Source organism: Gossypium hirsutum, chromosome D06 (assembly GCF_007990345.1).
Source record: "Gossypium hirsutum isolate 1008001.06 chromosome D06, Gossypium_hirsutum_v2.1, whole genome shotgun sequence".
Taxonomy (NCBI): Eukaryota; Viridiplantae; Streptophyta; class Magnoliopsida; order Malvales; family Malvaceae; genus Gossypium; species Gossypium hirsutum.
In genome coordinates this window covers 7,034,383-7,059,890 of record NC_053442.1, presented here as the reverse complement: position 1 = coordinate 7,059,890, position 25,508 = coordinate 7,034,383, and the positions used below count along the sequence as shown (strand labels likewise).

Genomic DNA, 25,508 nt, shown 5'->3' with positions numbered 1-25,508 from the left:
CTTAATCAACCCATGTATAAGATGGGAGGAAAAATAAAAAAAATACAAAAGAAACAATTTGAATGTAAAACTGTTTTGAGTGGCAGCAGTTGGGCAACTTTGAAAAATCACCATAAATGGTGAAAAATGAATTGGAGGTTGAATAAAATATTAAATTGAAGCTGAATGAGTCTATTTTCATATGAAAGAAGTGGAGAAAGCAAAGGAATTATATATTTGGGATATTTAAATTTTACTGAGACAGGGTTGGATTGAATTCGAAATCCCCTGTTCCAACTTTGGAAAATCACAAAAAATTATAAAAAAATAATTATGGCTTGAAATTTATATGAATGGATTCCTTTTTGAGTCTATTTTTAATATAAACAAACGAGAACATTGTTTGAAACTTTTATAGAGAGTTATGTGAATTTTTGTAAGGGGAGGTCAGGACTGTCGGGTAGTGAAACAGGGGAAACTTTAATGAATAAACTGTACTAATTTGCCTGACCAAAAATTCTGAAAATTTTATGATGGAAATATATATGAATCTAGTTTCAGGGAAAATTTACGGAATTTGATTTGGAGCCCTGTAGCTCCCGATAAAAATAAATTAGTGACCATGATGCAGAAATACTGCTTGCTGGAATTTGACCAAATAATGAAATTTGTTTGTGATAAAAGTTATATTTTGGTGTAATCATGTGGGAAATTTATCCACTTGTCATATGTTTACTTACTAAACTATATGCTTACTTGCTTTTATTTTTCCCTTGATTATAGTGATATCCATCAACTTAGAATTGGGACGGAGTCGGACAATCATCCACACTATCATCCGCGTTTGGGTATTTTGCAACTGGTATTTCGGAAATTATGGCATATATAGACGACTTTATGTAATGTGGCGTCACTGTATATATATATGTTATGGTTCAATCTAAAATGTGGCGTTTATAAATAGTTAAATTGTGTATCTTTATACAACTGTTTTGGTTGGAAATTTGAATGGTGGTTGGAAATTGCAAGGGGTTTAAGCAAAAACAAGCAAAAATGCTGTCGAAATTTTTAAAAAAATTTAGTAATACCTTGTACTCTGTTCCGGTAAGGAATACGAGTAAGGGGTGTTACACTATCTTTGTGGCTAATATTGATAGTTGTATGGGAGATGAATGGATAATGTATATGGGACACTTAGCTTATGAGATATTGAGTAATTGATATATTACAATAGTTAAATAGGAAAATGTGACGACATGAGAATATGTAATGATACGAATCAATTCAAGTACTCGTGACGAATTTAACAAGTAAGTGGAAATTTATAAATTCATACGACGAGGAAGTGAAAGATTGTGAGTATATTGGGTCACATAAACCCTAATTAGCGAATCAAGAATAACAATTTGAAAGTTTTAGTTTAGATGAAATTTTACAACTCGGTTTAATATGGTTAGAAGTATATGTGTTCTGGTAATAACTCGTACTCTATTCAAGCATCCAATATGGGTAAAGGGTGTTACAGTCACGACATCACTCACTGTGTTTGTAACCTTCCTAACCCGATCTAGACGTTATGGTCGAATCATGAAGGCTACATTAGCTATCGAAATGGCCAAGTGGTCCGTTTTACTCACGAAAACCCTAATCAGGCTATCTTTAGGAAAACCGCTACTTTCGAGCTCAAACGCTAAAACATTCATTAATTAGGCCAACTTTATTTAATGTCCATCTTATTAATCGATTGCGACATTTTTGAAAAAAACAATTGAGTTGTCAATTTTATTTATGAAAATCTCATTTCATTCTAATACAGCAAAAACTTCAAGTATGCCAAATTTTACTTTAAAACAAATAACATTCATTTACCGGTTACTAAATTTAATAGACATGCATGCATAAAAACCCCAAATTAAAGTTTACCAAGCCACAATCCAAAAAAAAATTATTACAGTTCAAACTAGAGAAAATTTTTGATTAAACATTTAATTAAAAATAAACAACCCGATGTCCAAGTTGCTACTCCGCATGCTGAGTTTGGTCCTAATTACTAAGGTTACTAGAAAAGTTTGAAACTAATTGGGTGAACTTATCAAAGTTCAGTGTGAGTCAACAAAATGGGCAAACATTCAGTCAATCAACCAGTTAACAATCATAATTTCAGAAAAGTACATGGCAAAACTAATCAGTGTATGAACATGTTATGCATATGATGTGATGCAAAAATGTTCCTACCCAACCATCCGCTACACGCCACGAGTTTCCCAGAACCCGTTTACCAAACTCCAAACAATGCGAGCCAAAGCTTAATGTGGATAAACCTCCAATCAATAGTGAAGATAATCTGCCGGTAAAAATACAAACTAGCTGTTAGTAACGTGGACTTGCCACCAGTATCAATAATGCAGTTAAACTGCCAATAATGCGATTAATCGCCCAATCTTGCAGATTTAATGCAGTATACTAACTCAATATTTTAGATTTAAATTGTCGCCGGTACTCCATGAAACTCCTCCGTCAACCACAAAACTCAACCCAATGCAAATGCAAAACGCCATACCATCAGTGCAACAAATCATGCTTATTAATAATAGTTTAGTACAATGGCATACTTATCATGCTTTTCGGTAAACAGTATCAAAGTATGCCTTGCATACTTTCAATTAACAGAATCAATGGCATATGAACATGCTTTCAATACAATCAGTGTTATGCATAAAATGTAACACAACACATACTTATAACATTATCAATCATGGCAACTTCATAAGCACATCGAACAATGTCACAATTTTTAACATGCTTTTCCATGCATCAATGATCAATATCCATCATACAATAAACATTACAAAGTATGTCAAAACTTACATAAAATCAACCACAATTATGGAACATTCCCATACAATGCACATATATCCCATATACAATCAAACAATCCCCAAACTAGGCCTTTTAAGAATGGCTTAGCTATTTAAGTACGTACCTTGTCTGGCACACCATTTATTTGATTTTAGGTCATTCGGTCATGCCACAACCAGAAAGTATATTTTACCAATTTTCATCATACAATGTTAATTTATAACTATTAACACAAAGATAAGACCCACACCTTATTTTTGAAAACTGCAACACTACCGAAAAATCCACACTTCCGCTTCTAAGCCTTAGATGAGCCTAGATCCAAAGATAACACTTAGTATGATAATATATGATTAATGACCAGCCTTGAAACACCACTAAATGTTTGGCTACAGCAATGTTACAAGCACAAATTTGAAATTTCCAAAATATTGAACAAACTTACACTAATTCGTTGAAAAAAGGGAGTTCGAACAAAATTCGACTTCACTGTTGATCCGGGACATTTTGATCAACACCTATGAAAAAATATTATTAAAAATTGGTAACCTAAAATAAATTAAGGGCACTAGATCAATCGGCCAAAACAACAACCATTAACAAAAACAAATCGATGCAAGATCTCACTTAAATCCGCACTTATGCTAATACCGTTACTAGATCTGAGATGTCGGTTGTTCAAGACCGGATGTACTCTCAATTGGCAAGGATAGGGGTTGTTTTAACAGTGGAAAAAATGAGAAAAAAAAAGATAACAATAAGGTGTGGCAAAAGGAAAAAAAATTACAGCAACCTAAAATCAATGTTCAAAGGGGCGACACACCACTACAAATGACACCAATAAGGGGCTGATTTGGGCGGCATAAAGAGTGGTTTTTGGGTAGTAAAGGGTCGGTTTTTAGTGGCTAAAATATCAATGAAAAGGCTAGAAAAATCGGCAGCAAGAATTGGCAATCAAACCCTTAATGAGAAGAGAAGAAAAGAGATCAAAACGACACCACCACAAGTGGAATAGAGGGGGACAACAATGGAGGTTAAATGAAAGTAAGGTGGGGTGATTTTTGGTGACCAAAACAATAGTATAATGTCTAGAAAAAAGCTGCAAAATACTAGGTAAGGCAATGGCACAACAATGGTGAAAACACCTTGTTTGGGACAGCATGAGGAAAATGAAAGGGGAAAATTGAGAGAGAATGGGAGAGGGAGAGGGAGAGGTGAGGGATAGAGGTGATCATGGGCCGAGCGGCCCGACCCAGCCCGACGGCCCGCCCAAAATATGGGAGGGTTTGGGTAAAAATATAGGCCCGAAATATGGGCTTGGGTAAAAAAGTAGGCCCGTTTAGAAAACGGGCCGGGCCTCGGGCAAGATCCCTACTGCCCGACTGAAAAGAAATTTTTTTCTCAACCTTCACCTCCGGTCTGGCACCAGTCCAGTGAATCCACCTCCAGTCCTCCACCGATCCACCTTCGGTCCTCCACAGACCACGGCTCCACCTATTTTCCCCATTTCCCGTTTTCCCTCTTCCACAAATCCCTAACCCACGGCTCCACCCATTTCCAAAATCAAATGTTAGTTTTTTTTTCTTTCTCATGACTATGTTAAATTTCCTGGGGTTTTGCCATTTTGTGAATAGTTGAAATTTTTAGGGAAAGCGGTTGATGTCGGATCACATGAACGAAGCAGTGAATTATATAAAACATTTGGAGAAGAAAGTCAAGAACCTTTATGCTAAAAGACATGAACTGAAGAGAGTGTCTGACTTAGCAAGTGTTGGTTCAAGAACCAAACCAGCTGCTGCTTCAATTTCACATCATTGTTTCATAATCCGACCATGTTTGATTGGTATTGAGATCATGTTCCGTTGTGGCGTTGAAGACCAAGATTTGTCTTCATCAAGAGTGTTGGTTGTTCTTGTTGATGAAGGACTTCATGTTGTTAGTTGTTTTTCTACCAAATCAGAAGATGGAAAAATCCCACTATCTTATGTCTTTCATACCTTGATTAGTTGTTAACTAATCTTAATTAATTTAATTATGATTTATTTAACATAATTAACTATTATCCAATCTTAATGTAATTCCCCATCATCATCCACTATCACATATTCCAAAATGGTTTAATTGTCATTTTGGACCTTTGGCTAATTACTATTTAATTCTCTAAGTCTTTATCCAATTAAAAACCTATAGCGAATGAACTATTACAATTTAGTCCTTGTATCTTAATTAAATAATTAATAGACAAATTTGATGTGTCAAACACCAATATTCTTTTGTACCAACTCGGTAAATATTCATATTTAATATTTACAGACTCGGTTTATGGAAATGGAACTCTAAAACCACATTGATACCACTGAAAATCGAGTTGTTACCGTCACAAAATGACTAATAATGTCCATGGTAAAGGGTGTATGAATGTGTGATTATAGTCAACTGAACGGACAGATGATATCATTTAATATGATTGTTATATGAAATACACTTGTATGGTTTATTTCACCAAGGGATTTACGGCCTCTTTAAAACAACTTACTTAGTAAAAAAGACATGATGTATGGTTTCATATATTTGTTAATTGTAAAATTAATTTCTTGAATATCAAGAAATAAATAAAGTAAAAAAAATATGAATCCATCATGATAAGAAAAAAATAAAGTGATCACTGTAAATTGATAATTATACAAAAGGTATCCTTCATAAAAATTCTTTTGTGAATGAATGGATAATTGAACATGGTGGAGGTGTTGATCATGTGAACTTTCAAGACACAAATAAATATAAAATCTCACAATATGGTATAATTTATTAATATAGCTATGTTGGAAATTTGAAAATTTAGGGATGAGGTGCAAGCCTATAATATTTGAGTCGCCCATTATGGAAACTCAACTCAATGCTTGCATAATGTTAAGTTTTGAGTTTAATTGGACAAAATACGTCATTATTAGTGTGTGAATGCTAGCACTGTAAAATAATCTATAATATATCATCTTGGATTAAAATTATTAGGTAGCCATGATGATAAAAGAAAGAATGGGCATATACTCTTAGTAGATCTATAACATAAATATATTAGAGTATTATAATTATAGGAACACTCTTAATGCGATCTACCTATGTCAGTGTGGAATGTGGATGCTTCAAGGAGCTTAAAGGCTCTAACAGCACTCATGGAAAGAAATTACAAACACATGTCTATAATAGTGCCACTGGATGTTGTGCATTGACTAGTGTTGAAATCATTGTGTGAGGTGTGTTCGATTAATCAGATGAAATAGTTAGTTCAAAGCATAGTCTACGATACAATTTCGATTAACTTCAACATGTTTTCTCTAAGTGAAGATTCAATCGTAAGACATCTTCATTTATGCAATTGATTTTCAATGTTAATATTTTGAAAATGAAGAGAAATTGTTTGGACATTTTCAAAAAATATATAATTTTTCAATAGTTGCAAATGAAAAGCTATGTCACTTGATTATTAACCAAGAGTTGTCATTACTCATAGTGATGAGTTATGTCTCTTATTAACGAAAGTTATGTTGCTTGGTTATTAACAAATAGTCATAATTATTCAAGTAGATATCTATTAAATAATTATGCTTATTACTAAAAGATGTGATTATACATTTGGATAGTTATGTTTTTATGAAGAGACAAATTTCATTTGCAATAAATATCAAGACATATCAAAATTCAGAAACAAAAGTTTCTTTCTATCCTCCTTCATAGTTTAATATTCCTAGATTGCTCTGTAAAAAATTTACTACAGAAGTTCTTTATAGAAATTAATACTCTTGCTATGCTTCGTTCAATGCTCAGTTGACTGTCTCTTTCTTGCAAGTAAAGTTACTAATCTTTCTTACTAATAAATTTTTATTCTAGCCTTAGGTTTAAACCTTAAAAATAATTAATAAACCTAACTCTCGAAAATATATCTAATACTCAAATAAATATTATAAAATTGTTAAGGGGAGCTAACTTCTTCAGGAGAAGTCTTTGAAGTTTGGTCCGTTGAGAAATTAGTCTAACTCTCAACAACTAAAGGTAGGGTGTTCACAATTCGGTTAAAACTGAATTAACTCACCGAACCGTTCTAATTTGGTTAATCGATCAGTGGTCGAATTTAGTTCGATCGAAGGTCGGTTAATGATTTTTTATAATTTTAGTTATTGGTTAATTCGGTTTGATACTGGGTAATTAACTGAATTAACCAATTAACCGAAATATTTGTTATTTTTAAGACTTATGTAGTGTTTCAAATGTCTTATTTGTTGTTTTCACCTCCATTTAAAGTTTTTTTTAACTATTAAATAAAAGAAAATGAACATTAGCAATGTGTTTTTTTATATGTTTTATATTTATTTTAACCAAAAGACAAAAACATATAAATTTTGATTAATCTGGTTAACCGATCGAATTAACCGAAATATTTCGAGTCGGTTAATGTATTTGAAAAAACTTTAGTTCGGTTAATGGTTAAAGATTTTTATATTTGGGGTAATTCAGTTAACAATAACTCAGTTCGGGTATTAACTGAACCAACTATTTAAACACCCCTAACTGAAGGTATTGTCCCTTGATGGGGGTTTTACCTCTCGTGCTCTATCGAGAGCCAGCATGTGGTGAGTGCCATTTGCAAGTAAATGGGTTATAAGCTTTGGATTGGTGGTTCGAGTCCCCGTACGCACTATACTGATACTTCTTCCTTAAACTTTGTTGGTCCACCAACTGAGCCATTTTTTGCTCTATGACCCAAGTCCACTGGACAACCACTCACATTGGCTCTTAAAAAAACCTAAGAGACAATGTAACACCCCTAACCCATATCTGTCGCCAAAACAGGGTTACAGAGCATTACCGAAATTTACAGATCAAATACAAATATTTCATACAGTTTAACATTTATATCATAAATCAATCATATTCAATTATATTTTCCCTTATATGATCCCTTGAGGCCCAAAATATGCATTAGAAACAAGTCGGGACTAAACTGGTACTCAGAGAATTTTTCGCAAATTATCAAAATTTTTCCAATATGCAAAGGACACACGCCCATGTGGCCAGACCGTGTGTCTCACACGATCAAGAGACACGCTCGTGTCTCAAGCAGTGCGGGCATTCGAAATAGAGGCACAGCCGTGTCCCAACCCGTGTCCAAATTTGGGTGCTCTCTAACTTGGGTCACACGGCCAAGCCACACACCCGTGTGCTAGGCCATGTGAACATGCTAACTTGCATTAAATAGGTGCAAGGGTCACATGGCCAAGTCACATGCCCATGTGCTAGGCCGTTTGGATATTTTGAGCATTCGGTTTTGTAATTTTTTTAAGATGCAGGGGACACACGGCCGAACCACACGCCCATGTGCTAGGCCGTGTGTCACACACGGCTGAGACACACGCCCGTGTCTCTGCCCGTGTGGACGAAAATAGGTCATCTCCAAGGTCACATTCCTCACCCAAACATGGCATCAACCTAACCAAACATTTTTGGACATCAATAAACCATTATAAGACATTCAACCAAACCAAAATTAAGCTTTATACTTAACCTATTACCACAACCGTTCAAGATTCTTTACTTACTAATTTGACCAAATACATATATAAGCTCATTTGTACCTAAATTTACAAATTTTAAACCAACCATCAACATGTTTATAAATTATCCATCATTTAGCCATACTAGCACACATTAAACATGATAAGGTCACATACATATCAAAACATGTCCATCACAAGTCATTCCAATGGCTAGTTACAACCAAAATATTTTCATACCAATATTAGCTAATTAACCTATACATGTCATTATAACCAAAATGAGTTTACTATATATACCAAAAAGGTCGATGGATAATGTGATGTAACTCCGACCAACTTCCAAGTACTATAAAACAGGGAAAATAAAATGGAGTAAGCTTTTAAGCTTAGTAAGTTCGTATAACGGGAAATTAATTTGTTATTCATTTACATTTAAGATAAGCATACAAAATACATCCAAAGCAATTTGGTTAATAGCCAATACTCATATCCTCATCAAACATATTAGTCATGTATTTTACATGAATATCAAGAAACATGTATAAGCTCATCAAATACCAAATTTCCATGTTCATAAACTTTCCCATCTTGTATTCATATATTAATTCCATATATTTCGGGTATGTACTGGTATAGTTTATTTTAATTTAATGTTGTCTCATGTCAAAACTTTACCTGTTGAATCATTTAAAATATCGATGAATACACGGGTAGTACACACGAAGTGTACCAATCTATAATCCGTCAATTCTTATTCGGCAATGCTCATACGAGCACATAAATGGAAAGTTCTTTCGAGCCATATAACGGGAAGCTCTTGTGAGCCATGTAACAGGAAGCTCTGGAGAGCCATTAACAGGAAGCTCATACGAGCCAATATCGGGAAGCTCTGGAGAGCCATTAATCAGGAAACTCATAAGAGCTAGTTATCGAGAAGCTCGTAAAAACCATATAACGGGAAGCTCCGGAGAGCCATATATCAAGACACTCATAAGAGTTGTGGTGTGTCCACAACATATGCAGGATCACAACCAATCGGGATGCTTCGAAGAGCTATTAACAGGAAGCTCATGAAAGCCAAATATCGTGACGCTCGTAAGAGCTATGGTGTGTCCGCAACAAATGCAGGATCACAGTCAATCGGGAACCTCGTATCCATCGAATTTTATTTATTCAAACGAAACTTAATACTTGTCGATCATCGTTGGTTATGTGATTAATAAATACACATATCACTTTACACAAATTCCATACATGACAATTACACCATCCTAATGCACAACATTCAATTCAAACATATAGATATACAATTTAGTTACACAAACTTACCTCGACAATGTTCGTATACACAAAAGTTACTAATCCGTTACTTTCTCTTTTCCACGATCTAACTCCGTATTTGATCTATCTGAATCTATACGAATGAATTTAAAATCAATTTATATTCAATTCAATCCAATTCAAATCTTTGGCAAAATCACTATTTTGCCTTTATACTTTTAATTAATTATGATTTCGTCCATAGGTTTGGAAAATGAAATTCATGCAATTTAATCCTTATTCCAAGCCTAGCCGATTTTTACTTGTAACAATAACAGCCCATACATTTCACAAAATTCAGAATTTTTTTCATGAATTTTCCATCTTTACAATTTAGTGCCTAATCATAATTTCATCAAAATTCCCTTAACAAAAATTGTTTATCTATCAACAACCTTTCATTTTCTACCATAAAATTTCATAATTCATACATACTCATTCATGGAAAAACTTTAGTACTTTGATAAATTTACAAATTAATCCCTGAGATAGCTAGATTAAGTTATTAAGATCTCGAAAATATAAAAATGGCTAAAAACGGGACAAGAACTCATACCTAATTAAGCCAAAATAGCTTGCTTGAGCTCAACACCCATAACTAGGGTTTCCATGTCTTTAATTTGGGAAAGATGATATAAATGATGATATTTTCTTATTTGATTAATTTATTATATTTTATTATTTCTTTTTCCAATTTAGTCATTTTTTTAATGAATTTTCCAATGATGAATCATCATACTTATCTACTAACTCCACTAGATAGTCTATTTTCCATATAAGGACCTCAAATTTTGAATTCCATAACTATTTGATCCTTTTAGCTACTAGAATTCAATTTTTACACTTTATGCAATTTGGTCCTTTTCATCAAATTAAATATGTAATAAGTAAAAAAAATTTAGCGAAATTTTCATATGATATTTGTATCATAATGCAGACCATGCAATAATATTAAAATATTTTTTCTTCCGGATTCGAATTTATGCTCCCGAAATCACTATTTCGATTTAACTGAAAACGGGCTGTTACAAACAAAACCTAATTAGGCCCGATCAGCTATCCTGTTAACGATACTTCAAAAATTGATCCAAAAAAGTTGGCCCCACCATAAAAATAAAATTGAAATTGATAAAATATTATAATAAAAATAAAAGCTAAAGCTAGATTTGAAAAGTGGTTAAAAATGGCGAAGGGTTCCATTTCGATGGCGTTGCCATTCAAACGCCAAACACTGTCCTAGGATTTAGCCTTACACTCTTCATTGCCAAAATGCAAACCATTATTTTGTTATTTCCAGGAATAGAGAAACAAAAAAACAAAAACCATTAATTTCTTATTTACACTGACATTGGTTTAATATAATCTCCGTTAGTTTCGTTTTTTTATGTACTGAAAGTCTCCAACAAACACGGTCTTTTAACTCTTAACCAAACAAAATTTGCAGCCACATTGATTCACCACACACACAGAGACCAAATCTCTCAACCCCTTTCGTATTCTTTATTTTCTTTTTCCTTTTTTGGTTTTAATTATAGGAATTTTTTGAATTTGTCTAGCTTGTTTTTTTGTGTTAATCTTGTCTGCAGACAAAATCTCCATTTTTCATGTTCCAATCATGGAACTGTTAAATTTATAGATTTTCTCTTGCAGAATTTGGATTTACGAAGACATTTGAAGGGAAATTGGTGTTTTTCTTTTTATGTTGTGGGTTTTTGTCAATTTGTTGATGGTTTTATAGGATTTTGGATCAAGAAACTAAAGAAGAATGGGGGTGGATTATTATAATGTATTGCAAGTGGACAGGAATGCTACAGAGGATGATCTGAAAAAAGCATATAGGAAATTGGCAATGAAATGGCATCCTGACAAGAACCCAAACAACAAAAAAGAAGCTGAAGCCAATTTCAAACGGATCTCTGAGGCTTATGAGGCAAGTCTTTCCTTCGTTTTCCTTAATTTTGTTTCTCTTTAATTGTGACTTTATGGTAGAAAAAGGAAAATAATGGAACAATTTTGTTTTCTTTATGGAGTTCCATTGTCATTTGATTATGGTGTTTGCCTGGAAGGAAACACAATGATTTTGACTGTTTTAGCTGAGAAAAAAAGGGTGTTTGAATGAATTAATGTTAATAGAGGAAGGCCTGAAGAAATTAATGTATTTGCTTCAATCTTCCAATAGCATTGCTATTTATTAGTCTTAGAGATGTCATCTTTATTGCTATTGCCTTTCCTGAAAGGGAATTAGAGATTGGAGTAAGAAATTGATGAATGGTAATAAGAAGAGGGATAAAATACAAATGCATCTACCTTACTTGTACTCAGATACGAGTGTTGGTTACGAGTATGTATGGATTTTTTAAGAGTTTTTTCATGTATTTGGAGGATCCTTAAAGGTCGTATCTTCTCTCTATTTGTCTAACACGAGTGTTAGACACAAGTACTTCAAGAAAAATAGGGAGTCCCAGCAACATAATAAATGCATAGCATTTGCAGAGTCCAGTTTATTAGTTTACCCACATGCGATACTCACCCAAATCCGTGTAACATAGGACCCGACTACTCCTAGTGAGCTTTTGGTTATGTAATTATGTGTCTGATATTTCTTTCCAATACTGTATTAGATTCTAAACTATTGTTTATTTTTCCTTGTTATCTTGTTAGTCTGATTAGTTATGGTAGTCACGTTAGAGGTCCCGGAATATGGTTTATTTTAATCTTGAGAAATTACTAGAGAGCAGATTGTGGTGTCTGGCTCCGAACCAGGACTTGGTACATCATAGAGGAGCCGGTTACTGCCGAAACAAAAGGTAGTCACTGCCCTACAACAGGTTGTGCTTGCTGCAATATGGTTTTCTTGTTTATTTTGATGACTTATCTGATCTTAACATGTGCTTAATGATACAAAAATACAATAGAGTCAAACTTGTCCTGGATCACTATATTATAGATAAGCATGGAGAGATGCAAGTTCCAGTATCTGTCATCTTCTTAGATTTCTTATGGGGAATTAAGTTAATTTTGCGATTCAGGTCTTGAGTGACCCTCAAAGAAGAGCAATTTACAATCAGCATGGTGAAGAAGGGTTGAAAGACGTGCCTCCACCAGGCAGCAGCGGACCATCCTATGGAAATGGCACTGGTGGGCCAAATGGATTCAACCCTAGGAATGCAGAGGATATCTTTGCCGAGTTCTTTGGAAGTAGTCCTTTCGGATTTGGGTCAACAGGACCAGGTAGGTCTTCAAGATTCCAATCTGAAGGAGGGAAGTTCGGAGGAGGATTCGGTTGCACTGACAATAATTTTCGAAGTTACAACGACACAACTGCACCTCGGAAACCGCCCCCGGTTGAGAGCAAATTGCCTTGCACCCTTGAAGAGCTGTATACTGGTTCAACAAGGAAGATGAAGATCTCAAGAACTATAGTTAATGCATCAGGGTAGGAATCTTCATCTCATACATGATCCCCTATTGCATTTGCTTGACTGAAGTTTCATTTTGATGTACTTTTTTGTTCCTGCAAGTTAACCATCACAGCATGCATTTTTTTATGAACTCAAGAGAGGAAAATAAAGACAATAAAATATATTTTCGATCGAATGGTGGCTGACGAGTTTATTTCTTTCATCTTCTTTGGTATTGTGTTTTCTATTCTTGCATATTGTTTTCATGCTGAAAACCATGAACACAACTGAGATATTCTCACCTTAATTACACTGTTGTGATGATGGCATCATTATTGGTAGCTTTATATCTTTGATCCTGCTGATCGGACAATACTTTGGATCCTTACAGGCGGCAAGCACAGGAATCGGAAATATTAACCATTGATGTGAAGCCAGGGTGGAAGAAAGGAACAAAGATTACTTTCCCAGATAAAGGAAATGAGCAGCCAAATCAGCTTCCAGCAGACCTTGTATTTGTAATCGATGAGAAACCCCATGATCTTTACAAAAGAGATGGAAATGATCTTATTGTCAACAACAGGGTGTCACTAGCAGAAGCACTAGGGGGCACTACGATAAATCTAACTACTCTTGATGGCCGTAACTTGTCATTGTCTGTAACCGACATTATCAACCCGGGTTATGAGCTTGTTGTTGCCAGGGAAGGAATGCCAATTGCAAAGGAGCCTGGTAATAGAGGTGATCTTAAGATCAAATTCGATGTGAAGTTCCCTACAAGGTTGACACCCGAGCAACAAGCTGGACTAAAACGCGCTTTAGGGGGTTGACGTAGAAAATCTTTCCCCATGCAACGACACTGAAATGTTGAATGCGTTGTTGGATGTAGTCATTAAGTGGCATATTGGTTGTTACAAACAGGTAGAGTTGGATTGCCTGTGTATCTTAGTTTTAACTGCCTCATCATCTTTCAATACCCTAAAACCCATGTAACCTATTATTGGCTTATCTTTGATCATTATTTTCCGTCCAAATTTTAGTGTAATTATTTTATATATTCTTGAGATACAAGGGGTTGATTCTTTCATTAGTTTTGTAACTTGTTATCTTCAATGCAAGATTAATGTGGAGCATGTATAATCATTTTTTATTATGTGTAATTCTAACTTTTAGAAATGATAATATATGGACTTACGCAATGTAGTATATCCAGCGAGTGATACATGTATCAATTTCCAAACATCAACTTAGCACCTGTGTCATTCAAAATTGGTACTTCTTAATTGTGTGCCTCGATAATTAAAAGCTCAAAATCTAACATCTAATTACAATCTCGTAAGTGTTTATTAGCATCAACACTATAACAGCTAAAAGAAAAACCACAACGCAATAAAACAGAATAATACCATAATAGATCAACTCCATAAACACCTCAAATACACAATACAATTTTACCAATTAAGAATGGATGCTGGTTGCAGTAACTAGTGCTGATGGGAAGCAATGGGATCATCTAATAGATGTAGCTACTGTTGGGTGTACTGTGGAGCTTCTGCTGGCTATACCATAAAGCCATTCAGAAAATTTATACCTTACCCTCTTTATTTATATTATTAATGGCAAGACTGTAAAACAAACACATCTTTCATTGTCGACTACCGACCTAGCAAATGAAATAAATACAGTAATCAAATAAAAATACTTGTAGCGTTTAGGACTTCCCGGTTCCCATTGGAGAAAGGAAGTTCTAAACCAAGGTTTTATTTTTATTTTTATTCTTATTTTTATTTTTAAAAGAAAAAACGTGTGGCAATAGCATATTACAAGGTTTCAGTGAAGTTTGTCTGGAACTGGAAGCACCAGAACCTGTAAGACAACAATGCTACAACTTACACAATCATAAAGATTGAATAGAAGAAGGGACAATTTATAAGATTTTTATATATATATAAAACTAAAAGTTGTAAGATCCTTTTAAGATTGGAATAAGATTCTCCAAGCAGAGCAGTGGCAGGGAGGAATAACATTAAAATGGTTATGGTTTTACGTTTTTAGAAGACAAACCGACTTTCCTTCACTATCTTCTTGAGAACACTGATATAACTCTTTCAGGGGAACTCATTGTCGCCACGCATTTGAACTGTCATTTGTAACATCAATTAAACCATTTGATCTAGGACGTATAGAACTAAGTTAATTATCAAGTTGGAAGCAATCGATCAACAAAATTTACCTTCTGTTGTTTGTACTTGTCGTGAATGGCGTTGAGGTAGCAACCATTAGTGTTGAGTTGCAAGTCCTCCAGTGCAAGAACTGTAGTTTTCAGCTCTGATGCTTTGTAACTAGTATAATGCTCCAAGGTTGGATCCTACAAACAATGGGGAATGTGTCCTTCAGAGAGTGCTTCTAATTATAAGAAAAAAAACAATAAGAGGGAGGGAGGGGAACAAGGATTGCAGACCCATGGATGGACTGATTGATTGAGGGTCCATCTGGCAAGGAATACAGCGGATGCAGCAATGAGTGAAGGTAAGAACTTCAAGAAGTTGTACTCAACAAGACTCAGCTCTGCTAAATAATTTGCTAAGACTTCTAGTTCTATACAAGGATCCTGTAGTCCAACACAATTGAAGTACAAATCAGTTTTTTCCCCCTTTTCACTGATTAATGATCATATTGAATTTTTATATAAAAATGTAGATAGTGAAGATACAATACTTTGTAAGTTGCTTGTGCTGCTTGAATGAATCTTCTGCAAAATTGAAAATTAAGTGTAAGATTAGTTTTTCTAAAGAGAGGCGGGTGAACTATTTGGGCTAAAGCCAGAGTTCGTGCCAGATGTTTAGTTACTGGAGTATTTAGATTTTAGAAGATGGTGTCAATTACCTAAGAAATGTTTTTGTGGTTGGAACAGATAACTGAAAATACAAGAAATTCAGAATTTTTCTCTCCATTTTCAACACCTGTCACATAGCCAGAATCAGGAAATTCGTATAACAGAATATGTAATGTAACAAACATTACTGACCCTCTAATGAACTCATGAATGCTATAAGTAGCTGAAGAGCCATACCTCTCCACTTGTGTAGGTATTATCAGTGATGAAGCAAAATTCTTCCACTCTTGGTGCGCAAATCTCTTCATACTTTCTTCAAACCATAAAAGAAAAGTTCTCAGAGTCCTTAATGACAGAGTTAGACAGATAATAATAATCAACGTTACAAACATCACCAGCCTTATTTAAAAAGTTTGGTGCATATTTTAGGCTCAACACGAATGGCTACTTTTTCATATTTATCAACAATGCCGAAAACATAAAAAGTGCCTTTCTCTGGCACACATGCATATGCGACTTGAGTGAAACATGATAATGTGAGGCAGAGGATCATGGTCGACAATTACTACTATCAGAAGAGATGTATGAAACATAATTCTTAATTTCCATGGAATAAGTTAAAGAACTTACGATGCAATTAGCATGCAAGAAACACCAACTAACTGGAGTCTTTGTTTTTCTATAACATTGTGAGAGAGAAAACGATCAATGAGGCTCACTGTGAGGTAGAGTGTGTCTGGGACTAACTTATATTCTTCAGAAACCTGAAACATTATGAAAAAGCTATAAATAACAAGCACATCAAATAGCCTAAAGTTTAGTTCATACTAACAAAATAAAAGGAATGAAAAACCAACTCTTTATACACTTCAAGAAAGCACAGAATATCCTTATATTCAGAAATTGACAAATATATGATTCTTTTGAATGAGGAGAAAAATAAACAGTAGACTTTGCCTCAGCTTATGAGAAAAAAGTTCTGATCAACAACAAATTAGAAATGCACCATAATATCTTGAACTAGGCAGAAGTTTGCAGCTTTTTCAGCTTCTTATCCTACATTCAAGCAGGTTGAGATGCAAGTAACTATTTGGTTATAATTTAACTACATTGACTTACCTCCACTAACCAGTCAATCAAAATCGCTCGCATGCTTGGGGTAATATCCCGCTGCACCTGTTCCATATAATTAGTTGAAGGTCTTCGGTTAAGCTGCAGAAGATAATGTGATGAAATTAGTATCAAAGTTTGCTGGTATCATCAAATAAAATTTACAGAATAATAAGATAGAAAAGTGTTCAGTGCGAAACAGGAGTGCTAGAATGGGAAAGTTTTTTTTTTCTTTTGCTAAGCGCATGGAAAACAATCATATTCTGGCATTTACTGGATGAAAATCGCAGCACCAACCTCGGTAACACGTATATTATTGTATATGTCTGGGGCATACAAGCTACATATTCGAGGATCTTTTAGGTTTGAATCAATATCCACAACATCTTTCGAGACTCCTAGTTTCTTGTAAACGTCATCTGCTACTGCAATATCCAATCAAAACCAACATAAATTTACTGCAGAATATTTTAAGGGCTAACTAGCTGTTTTCTTCCAAAAACTGTTATATTCTACAAAACCAAGACATTATTGTGGTTGTTATCTTCATTAAATACTAGAATCATATTAAAATAAAACACGCACAATGCCATATTTTCAGATGAGGTTCCATAAACATGAACGGACTTAAAAGCAATGAGCATTATGATATATATAACCCAGAACAGTAGTAATACTTTGCAGTATCTTATTGTCTGTTAACCTTAGAGCAGTCTTGACACCTTTTAAAACAGAGGTATGCAATTTCTTAGACAGCTGGACCGCATGATCTGTGTCCTTTCCTTTGATGATTTTAGAAAGAGCACAAACCTTTCCTTTTAGGGCTTTGGTGTCCAAAAGGCATTGTAAAAGCCTGTATTGGAAGCATTGAATTTTCTACAGCATATTCTCTTGCACCAAGACACGTAGGTTCCGCTACACCTCTTTCATCCAGTTTTACTGGTAAACTGTTTTCATGTGCTTCCATCATCCTTATTTTTGATAAGTCTTCAGCTAACTTTGCTTTCACATCTTCTTCAACCGATGGAATCCCTATGAAGATATTTTCAACCATTTCTTTGTTCTTCTCACTAGGATCTCTGATGGTCTGTTTGGAGGTCTGTCAACCAGTAATAATAAGAGAAACTTAAACTATTTAGTAAGTACAAATTACTTTGCCACTAGGAGAATAAACAGATGCAAAAGCCATTCCAGCATTTCAGACCCCTATCAGGAAGAACTTCATCTTCTCAGTTGTTTATTTGGGTAATATCATGTAAAGAAGCTCGAAGTTCCTAGATAAATGTTATTAGTATTTACTATTTGGTGCATACGAAATTTGCAGACTGAACTTCAGGACGAAATCAAAAGATGTCCTCACCTGAATTTCGGTTACATTTAAGCAGTCGATCTGCATACCATTAGCACTGACATTAGTTACATCTTTAAGCACTGCCCTTCTTTTAGGCTGAAGGCCAACAGTGGCAGCCACACAAGTCTTGTTCTCATCCGATGACGCACGTTTGGAGTTCATCCGAAGAACACATTTTTGGTCCTGCTTGAAGGATGGTTTTGAAGAGCACATTCCTTCTGCTCCCCTCTGTGCTTTAGCCCGTGCTCGAGTAATTCTTCCTGTAGGCTCTTCAATACTTTCAATAGGTTCATTTTCTTTACTCATACTTGGTTGCCTTCTAGAAGAGCAATGCATGATTTTCAATTTGAAATTTTCTTCATTGAACCTGCATTCCTAATACCGAATCGTTGCAACATGATGAAAATAATACACATTAAACTACAATTTTCTAGAAAAAGAAGACAAAAATTTTATGACTTCAATCAATTCTCGAACAGCATAAGCTCTGCGATACTATGAAAATTTTTATTGACTCCAGAAACTTTAGCCTCATGCATACTAGAATTAAGTTTTCCATTATATGAAGAATCAATGGAGTCATGCGAGGTCACCCGTTTCCATTTTCAAATATTGGAATCTGAGACCTTCGGAGACCAAAACCAAAGACTCAATTCTCAAGTTCCAACAGAGGAAATGGGTACTCGGGAAGTTTGGCACGGGATTTTTAAGTTATAACATCTCTGCAATGCTTCAGCACTAGCAGTATCAGTAAGAAAGATTAAATCACCCTAGAACTCTAAATTAGAAATTGCTGTACTATTTAAAAGTTCACTTTCTTTCAACGTGTGGTTTAAAAAAAGAAACTGAACTTTGTTTTTTACGGTATTCTCTGAGTAAGCCAAATAGAGGATTCTAAAACCTAAATAGCAATTTGATAAATTTGAGCATTTATGCTATTCCTTAAAAAAATAAATAAAAATTCTTCAATCCCTGGCCAAATTCCCAGCTTAAGTAAGTAAATAATAATAAAGAAAGACCAGGAGTCCAAATCTCCAAGACTCCATTATAATTGCTCAAGAAGAACTAAAGCTTCATAAGAATAATGTAATGCACTTGAAAGTTTGAATAAATCTCAATTACTAAAATAAAACACAAAACCGAGCTTTGATAAAGTTAACAAAAAAGAAAAGAAAAAAGAAGAAGAAGAAGAAGAAGAATTATTCGAAAAGAATAGAAAAAAAAGAAGCTCTGTCATAGATCTAAAAAATTGAAATTCCTAAACTCCAGCGATCCAACAACCAGCATTTGTAACCAAAATAATTGAAATGCAGAAAACCAATAGCTACGGTTAAAAATATTTTAAAAAGAAGAAGAAGAAGCTTACTGTGTTGTGGGGAGCTCCGAGACCGCAAGTGAAGAAGCGTGGAGAGGTTTTCTCTACTATCTTTTTTGGCCTCTCTGCCTATTTTTTCTCGATTCTTTGAGAAAAAAAAGCGAAAAAGCTAGAGACAATGAGCTGAGCTGAGCTGAGCTTGAGGCTTTTAAGAGCGTTAGGTTGTTTGATATAAGCAGAGAGGAGCGTAGCTTTCTGGGCGGGACGCTGCTACAGTTTGAACTGCTTTTAAAATAAGGGTTAATTTATTATTTGGTACCTGAATTTGACTTTAATATTTAATTTAATACCTAAATTTGTTTTGTATATACCTAGGTTTGGCTTCAATGTTAGATTTGATACTGATATCAAATGGCATCATATGGCTTAATGAATACTTGACATATACGCTCTAATAAAAAAACATAGGTACTCAATTGGGACACAAGAAAATTTTAGATAAGTGTTTTCATAACCAATTAAGATACCAATCCAAAGAGAGGTAAAAACTAGTAACTCATAAACTAGTACGGACTAGTTGAGAAAAGTTAAAAAAATTTTGAGCCAGGTTTTATAATTTTTAATATATTTTTAAATTTTTTATTTTGTTTGAATTAGTTAGATCGAGAGCCAATGATTTGACTCCAAAAATATTGATTCAGAGACTAAATTGAATATTGAAGTGTAATTCAAGTACTTAATTGAGGCAAAAAAGCTCAAGTATCAAATTAAAAAAATTTAGGTACCAAAGTGAACCTTAAATCCAAATTTAGATACCAAATTGAACTTTGAAACCAAATTAAGATACCAAATAGTATATTAACCCTGAAAATAAATATAAAACAGATATTTTTATATTTCCAACTTATCTTTCTACATCCGTGCTTTCATTTTTTTTATTTGACTTTTTCTTTCTTTCTTTTGAGTTGACCCAAGAAGTAAGATTTGTGTATCCCAACACTCTGCGCCACGAATTTTGAAAATAGATTATAAAACGATTTTATTTACATAACTTTTATGTAATTTTCGTGAGAATTACAATTTTATACATTTATTTGAATTATTTACTTATAATTTTAAAAAATAATTAAAAAATATATGTAATTTATTTTACAAATTATAGAGGGTTTATCACTTATAAAGCGTTTCAGTAATAAATATTTTTATAAATAAAATGTTCAAATATTTCAAAAAAAGAAAACCAGCTATTTATGTTTTTTAAGAGTCTTTATACTTTTATTATTAACCCAAATAAACTCTCATATTTTTACTTGTTTTCAGTTAAATCTTTATATTAATAAAAAAAATATTTATATTAGATGCAGGGGCAGAGCCAAGAGAGCTGGTAGGGGCCCCGATCCCTCCTAAAATGGAAAATTTCATCTTTAGTCTTTTTATAATTTTAAAAATTGTAAATTAGTATATAGAATGAGAAAAATGATGAAATTTCACTTTTGCTATTACAAAAATATATAACTTTATTCCAACCCCTCAAAAAATTTTCGCTCCCCCTTAGTTAGATGCTTGTCTGAATACAATTAAAAATTAGAGTTTTATTTGGATTTAAATAAAAGTTATTTACTTAGTTAATCACAATAAAAATAATAAATTTTCTAGATAAAATATTAAATTGTTTTTTTATAAAAATGAAAAAGAAAATTCTTGCTGTAGCAAATGTATGTAAAGTAAATATTATTCAAATACTAACTTCCATTAAAGGTAAATATTTGAAATGGGGGAATTCAGGTATCAAAACAAATACTAAAAGCCAAACATGGAAAGCTTATTGCATCATGGAAGTTTCCTTGGAATGAAGGCAAACAAAATCCAAAGTGTACCCGCCGGCAATGACAATGAAAATTTAAAATTACCTATTTTATAATTATTCGATATATAAGTTATAAAATTAAAGCTATGACGATAAATTTAGCCCTCAATTTTTTTTGAATTAAATTTGGTCTTTCAAAAAGAGTCAGTTTTGACTTTCAATCTTTCAAAAAGAGTCAAAAAATAATTTAACGAAAATACTAATTAAAACATTAAATTTTTAAATATGGCAGCTCACGTGGAAAGCAACATGTACTTCATGCATTTTCTTAATTTTTAATTTTTTTTTATTTTTTGAACATTTTATAAATTTTATATTATTTATTGATGTGGCATATAAGTCACATATTATCATGTCAGCATAAAGTACACGTGGACTGTCATGTGAATTGTCACGCTAATATCGTTAAAAAATCAATGTTTTAGTTAACATTTTTGTTAAAATATTATTTTACTCTTTTTGAAAGGTTAATGGTTAAATTTAACTCAAAAAAAAAGAATAAGGGTGAATTTGAACATTAAGGGATAAATTTATCACTATGCCAATAAAAATGTATTTATAAATGGGCGTAATAATAAATTTAGCCCCTAATATTTGTCATTTGTGTCATTTTGGTCCCTTTTTTAAAAATTACTTTGGCCTTCAAATGTTTAAATTTAGTGTTTTTTTATACAAGCCTAGAACTAGGTCTAACCCTCCTCATCCTTAAATAGGATGATAAATATATTTCAATACGCTCGAACCCATGTCTTCTTGCACTGAAAACAATGTTGATGCCAACCGAACTAAGACTTAGTCGACAACGTCTAAATTTAGTTGAATTGATATTTTTAGATAAAAAAAACTGATTGAGTAGTTAAAATTTCAACAACTTTAACGTGCTATTTCGTGTTGCAATCCACCCATGTTTATTTCATTACTAATGTAGATACATTTTTTTTAAAAAAATTAAACTTTTTTTGAAAATTTTACTATATTTTTTAAATTTTTTATGAAATATACATGGATTATCACGCGAACTATTAAGTCTAACACCATTAACTTTTTAATGTTGCAATCAGCATTTCCATTGAAAAATAGCAGTTTGACTAAATTCGAAAAGTTAAAGACTGAAGTGATGGAAGTACCAATCTAGAAAAAAAATAAATTTAAGTACCACTTCTGACCAAAAAAAAGTTAAGTATCAAAATGAAAAAACAAGTATAGTTTGGGGGCAATTTTTATATTGAGCTAACTTAGTTTTACCAATTAAGTCTTAGTTTACAACAACTAGAAGAGTTGAGACGAGAGTTCAAGTGCGATTAAGGTCCCGTCCTTCATTGTGTTTGGGGTTTTAAAAGTGATTTTGTACCGCAAAAATAATGAAGAACACTTGGTTTTTTTGGATTAAAACTGCGATAGAAAAGTGTTTTTCCACCCAAACACAAAAGCTGAGATTTAGATGTTTTTGACTTTTGACTTTTGTGTTTAAAAGTAAAAATTATCAAAATATCCTTATTAATATTAATTATTTAAACTGTATATAAAAAATTAGATTAATTTATATTTAATGTACTAATTTATTAGATTATTTAAATATCATGTATCATTATATTAATTTTTAAAATATAATTTATCATCATATTTAAGTTTTTAAAATATTTTTTATATAATTAATTTTATGAATAACTTATATTAATTAATTAAAAGATATTTAAAATATATACATTATGTTCCATTATATTAAATTATTTAAATAGCATATAACTAAAATAATTTTTAACTTTTTACCATCATATGCAAAAATGATATTTTAACAGTTAATCTCAATTTTTTTTTGTTCAAAAAGAAAACATCAAAAGTAAAACAGAAACTTATCCGTTGTGTTTTGTCATTAAGTTGGGAGCCTCAGCCACCATAATATCCTACCCACTCAGCAAGGTTTGTAAAAAACTTTCCGTTCAACATTCATTCTCATGGCAAGGTTGGCCATATTGTCCGCTATTCTATTCTTCTGCCTTGATACATGTATCACTCTAAATTTCTCCATCCATTCCAATAAATTCTTCACTCTCTTCTCTAACAAATTTTGATCCCGAGTATAACCACTCAATAAGTTAACTGCTTTTATACAATTCATCTCTAAAATAATCTTATTAACTCTCTTCTCCTACACTAGCTTAACTCCCTCAAAAGCCCCCCACAACTCAACTTTCAACATCGGATAAATCCCTATTTTACGAGAAAACTCCCAAAGCCAACGTCCCATTTTCCCTGGCCACTCCCCTACTGTAGTAACAAACAAACTCACTCCCACAGCTACATCAATATTTAATCACAAGTTTTAACAAAAATAAAAAAACATTAAAATTCACAAACTACGGCACTTTTTTCAAAAGCATTTTTCAATTACAAAAACTAGCGGGCAGAGATAAGAGTGGGCAGAGTGGAGCGCCCAAGTACGTAATCCTTGTATAAACTTTCATTTATTAATGGTTAGTTAATGCGTTGAGCCCCCCAAGTGCAACACCATGTTTGGTGATAGAGACACCAAGAAGCCGACAGGCAAGCATGCCCCCCATATCTGTTTACAAATCAATCATTTGCCAATGGGACTAATTAATTTCAACATTTCAAAATTTTATTAACAAAGTAATTTATACTGAAACATTGTGTTTGTCTCATTGAAGAAGCCAAGAGTTAATATTCCAAACCACAGCTACATTAAAAGACAATGCTTGGGAGTTCTTTGGGACTCTCACCATTTTCAAACTAAGGCAGGATTTCAAAATATCAACTCAACCATTCATCACTTAACATGTGTTAAAATGCTGTACCCAAAAACAAATTTTTGTTAAATGGGGAATTGCATAGTGATTAGGATGCATATCTATGAAAATTACTAGATTTTTTTGTTCAATTTTGTTTAAGTACACCACCAAAATTAATTATTATCAATATTAAACTAAACAATTAATTCAATACACCAATTCTATTTATATAAGTAAGACTCAAATTTAAAATTTTAAAATTTTTAAAACTTTAATTTTACATTAAGACAAAGATTCTATTAATTTACTCAATCAACTTTATAAAATTTCAAATAACTTAATGTTCTTGTATAAATTATTTATGTTAATGTATTTGTTACAAAACATTATTTTTTATATTAATGTTCTACCATAATAAATTTGATTCGAAAAAAGTACTCATTTCTAGTGGAATTAAAGTTAAAAATGTTATAGTCAATGAATCCTTGGTTTGTTGGTTGTTTTGGGTTTTTGAGTATTTAGGTTTGAGTCTTGCCATTTCTAATTACGATGTATAGGTCTCAATCCCACCGCATTTGAATGCCATGTGTAGGTTTTGTTTGATTCTTTTTGGATTGATCCGATTTTATCCGATTCTTACACCATTTGTTATTGTAATTAATCTAAAGCAAAAAAAAAATACTGTGATAACTATCTAAAAATAGAAAGTACAAAAACTTAAGAGTCCACAATGTTATAGATGGAAAATGTTGAAGCTACATATGGGGACTAAACTAATATAATATAAAGCACTTATCTAATACATGTGAGTGCGGAACTTCTGAATTATTGGTGAGGAAAATCCCGAACACACAAATAAAACATAAACATTTACTCAAATAGAAAAACCAATCAATAGGGCAATGCTCCAAGACATGTATCAAGTCACTATCTTTAAGGTTCTATTCACCTCACTTATACTTAGTGTGCAAATGAGTTTCAAGCAAGTGAACCTCAAGGATACAATGAAACTCAATAACTATTTGCATTTTGCACTGGCAAAAATAATCTACAAAGCATTGAACAGAGCATAACAGGGAAATCAAATTCTATTCTTTATAGGACAATCTAAGAATTATAGAAGACGGAGGAAAAATAAAAATAACTTTTTTAAGAACTTTTTAGTATA

The 25,508-nt window shown here is 33.0% G+C and overlaps 2 protein-coding genes across 3 annotated transcripts; one reads left to right on the top strand and one right to left on the bottom strand.

The window, feature by feature from the left end:
* Positions 1-10,914: 10,914 nt before the first annotated feature.
* Positions 10,915-14,198, top strand: LOC121218262 (dnaJ homolog subfamily B member 4). Its single transcript, XM_041095183.1, has 3 exons — positions 10,915-11,640; positions 12,740-13,146; positions 13,503-14,198. The coding sequence occupies exons 1-3, from the start codon at positions 11,476-11,478 to the stop codon at positions 13,939-13,941; spliced, it is 1,011 nt and encodes a 336-aa protein (XP_040951117.1). The 5' UTR covers positions 10,915-11,475; the 3' UTR covers positions 13,942-14,198.
* Positions 14,199-14,501: 303 nt separating this feature from the next.
* On the bottom strand, positions 14,502-19,931 carry LOC107901385 (cyclin-A2-2). Of its 2 annotated transcripts, none has more exons than XM_016827375.2 (12): positions 19,775-19,931; positions 18,418-18,783; positions 17,868-18,156; positions 17,355-17,482; positions 17,067-17,159; positions 16,578-16,711; positions 16,185-16,260; positions 15,998-16,074; positions 15,830-15,863; positions 15,573-15,722; positions 15,345-15,479; positions 14,502-15,251 (listed from the first exon to the last, which is right to left on the bottom strand). In XM_016827375.2, the coding sequence occupies exons 2-12, from the start codon at positions 18,742-18,744 to the stop codon at positions 15,189-15,191; spliced, it is 1,506 nt and encodes a 501-aa protein (XP_016682864.2). In that variant the 5' UTR covers positions 18,745-18,783; positions 19,775-19,931; the 3' UTR covers positions 14,502-15,188. The 2 variants fall into 2 exon arrangements, with proteins under 2 accessions (XP_016682864.2, XP_016682865.2); XM_016827376.2 differs by having other exon boundaries at positions 18,418-18,775; positions 19,775-19,926.
* Between the last annotated feature and the right edge of the window lie 5,577 nt (positions 19,932-25,508).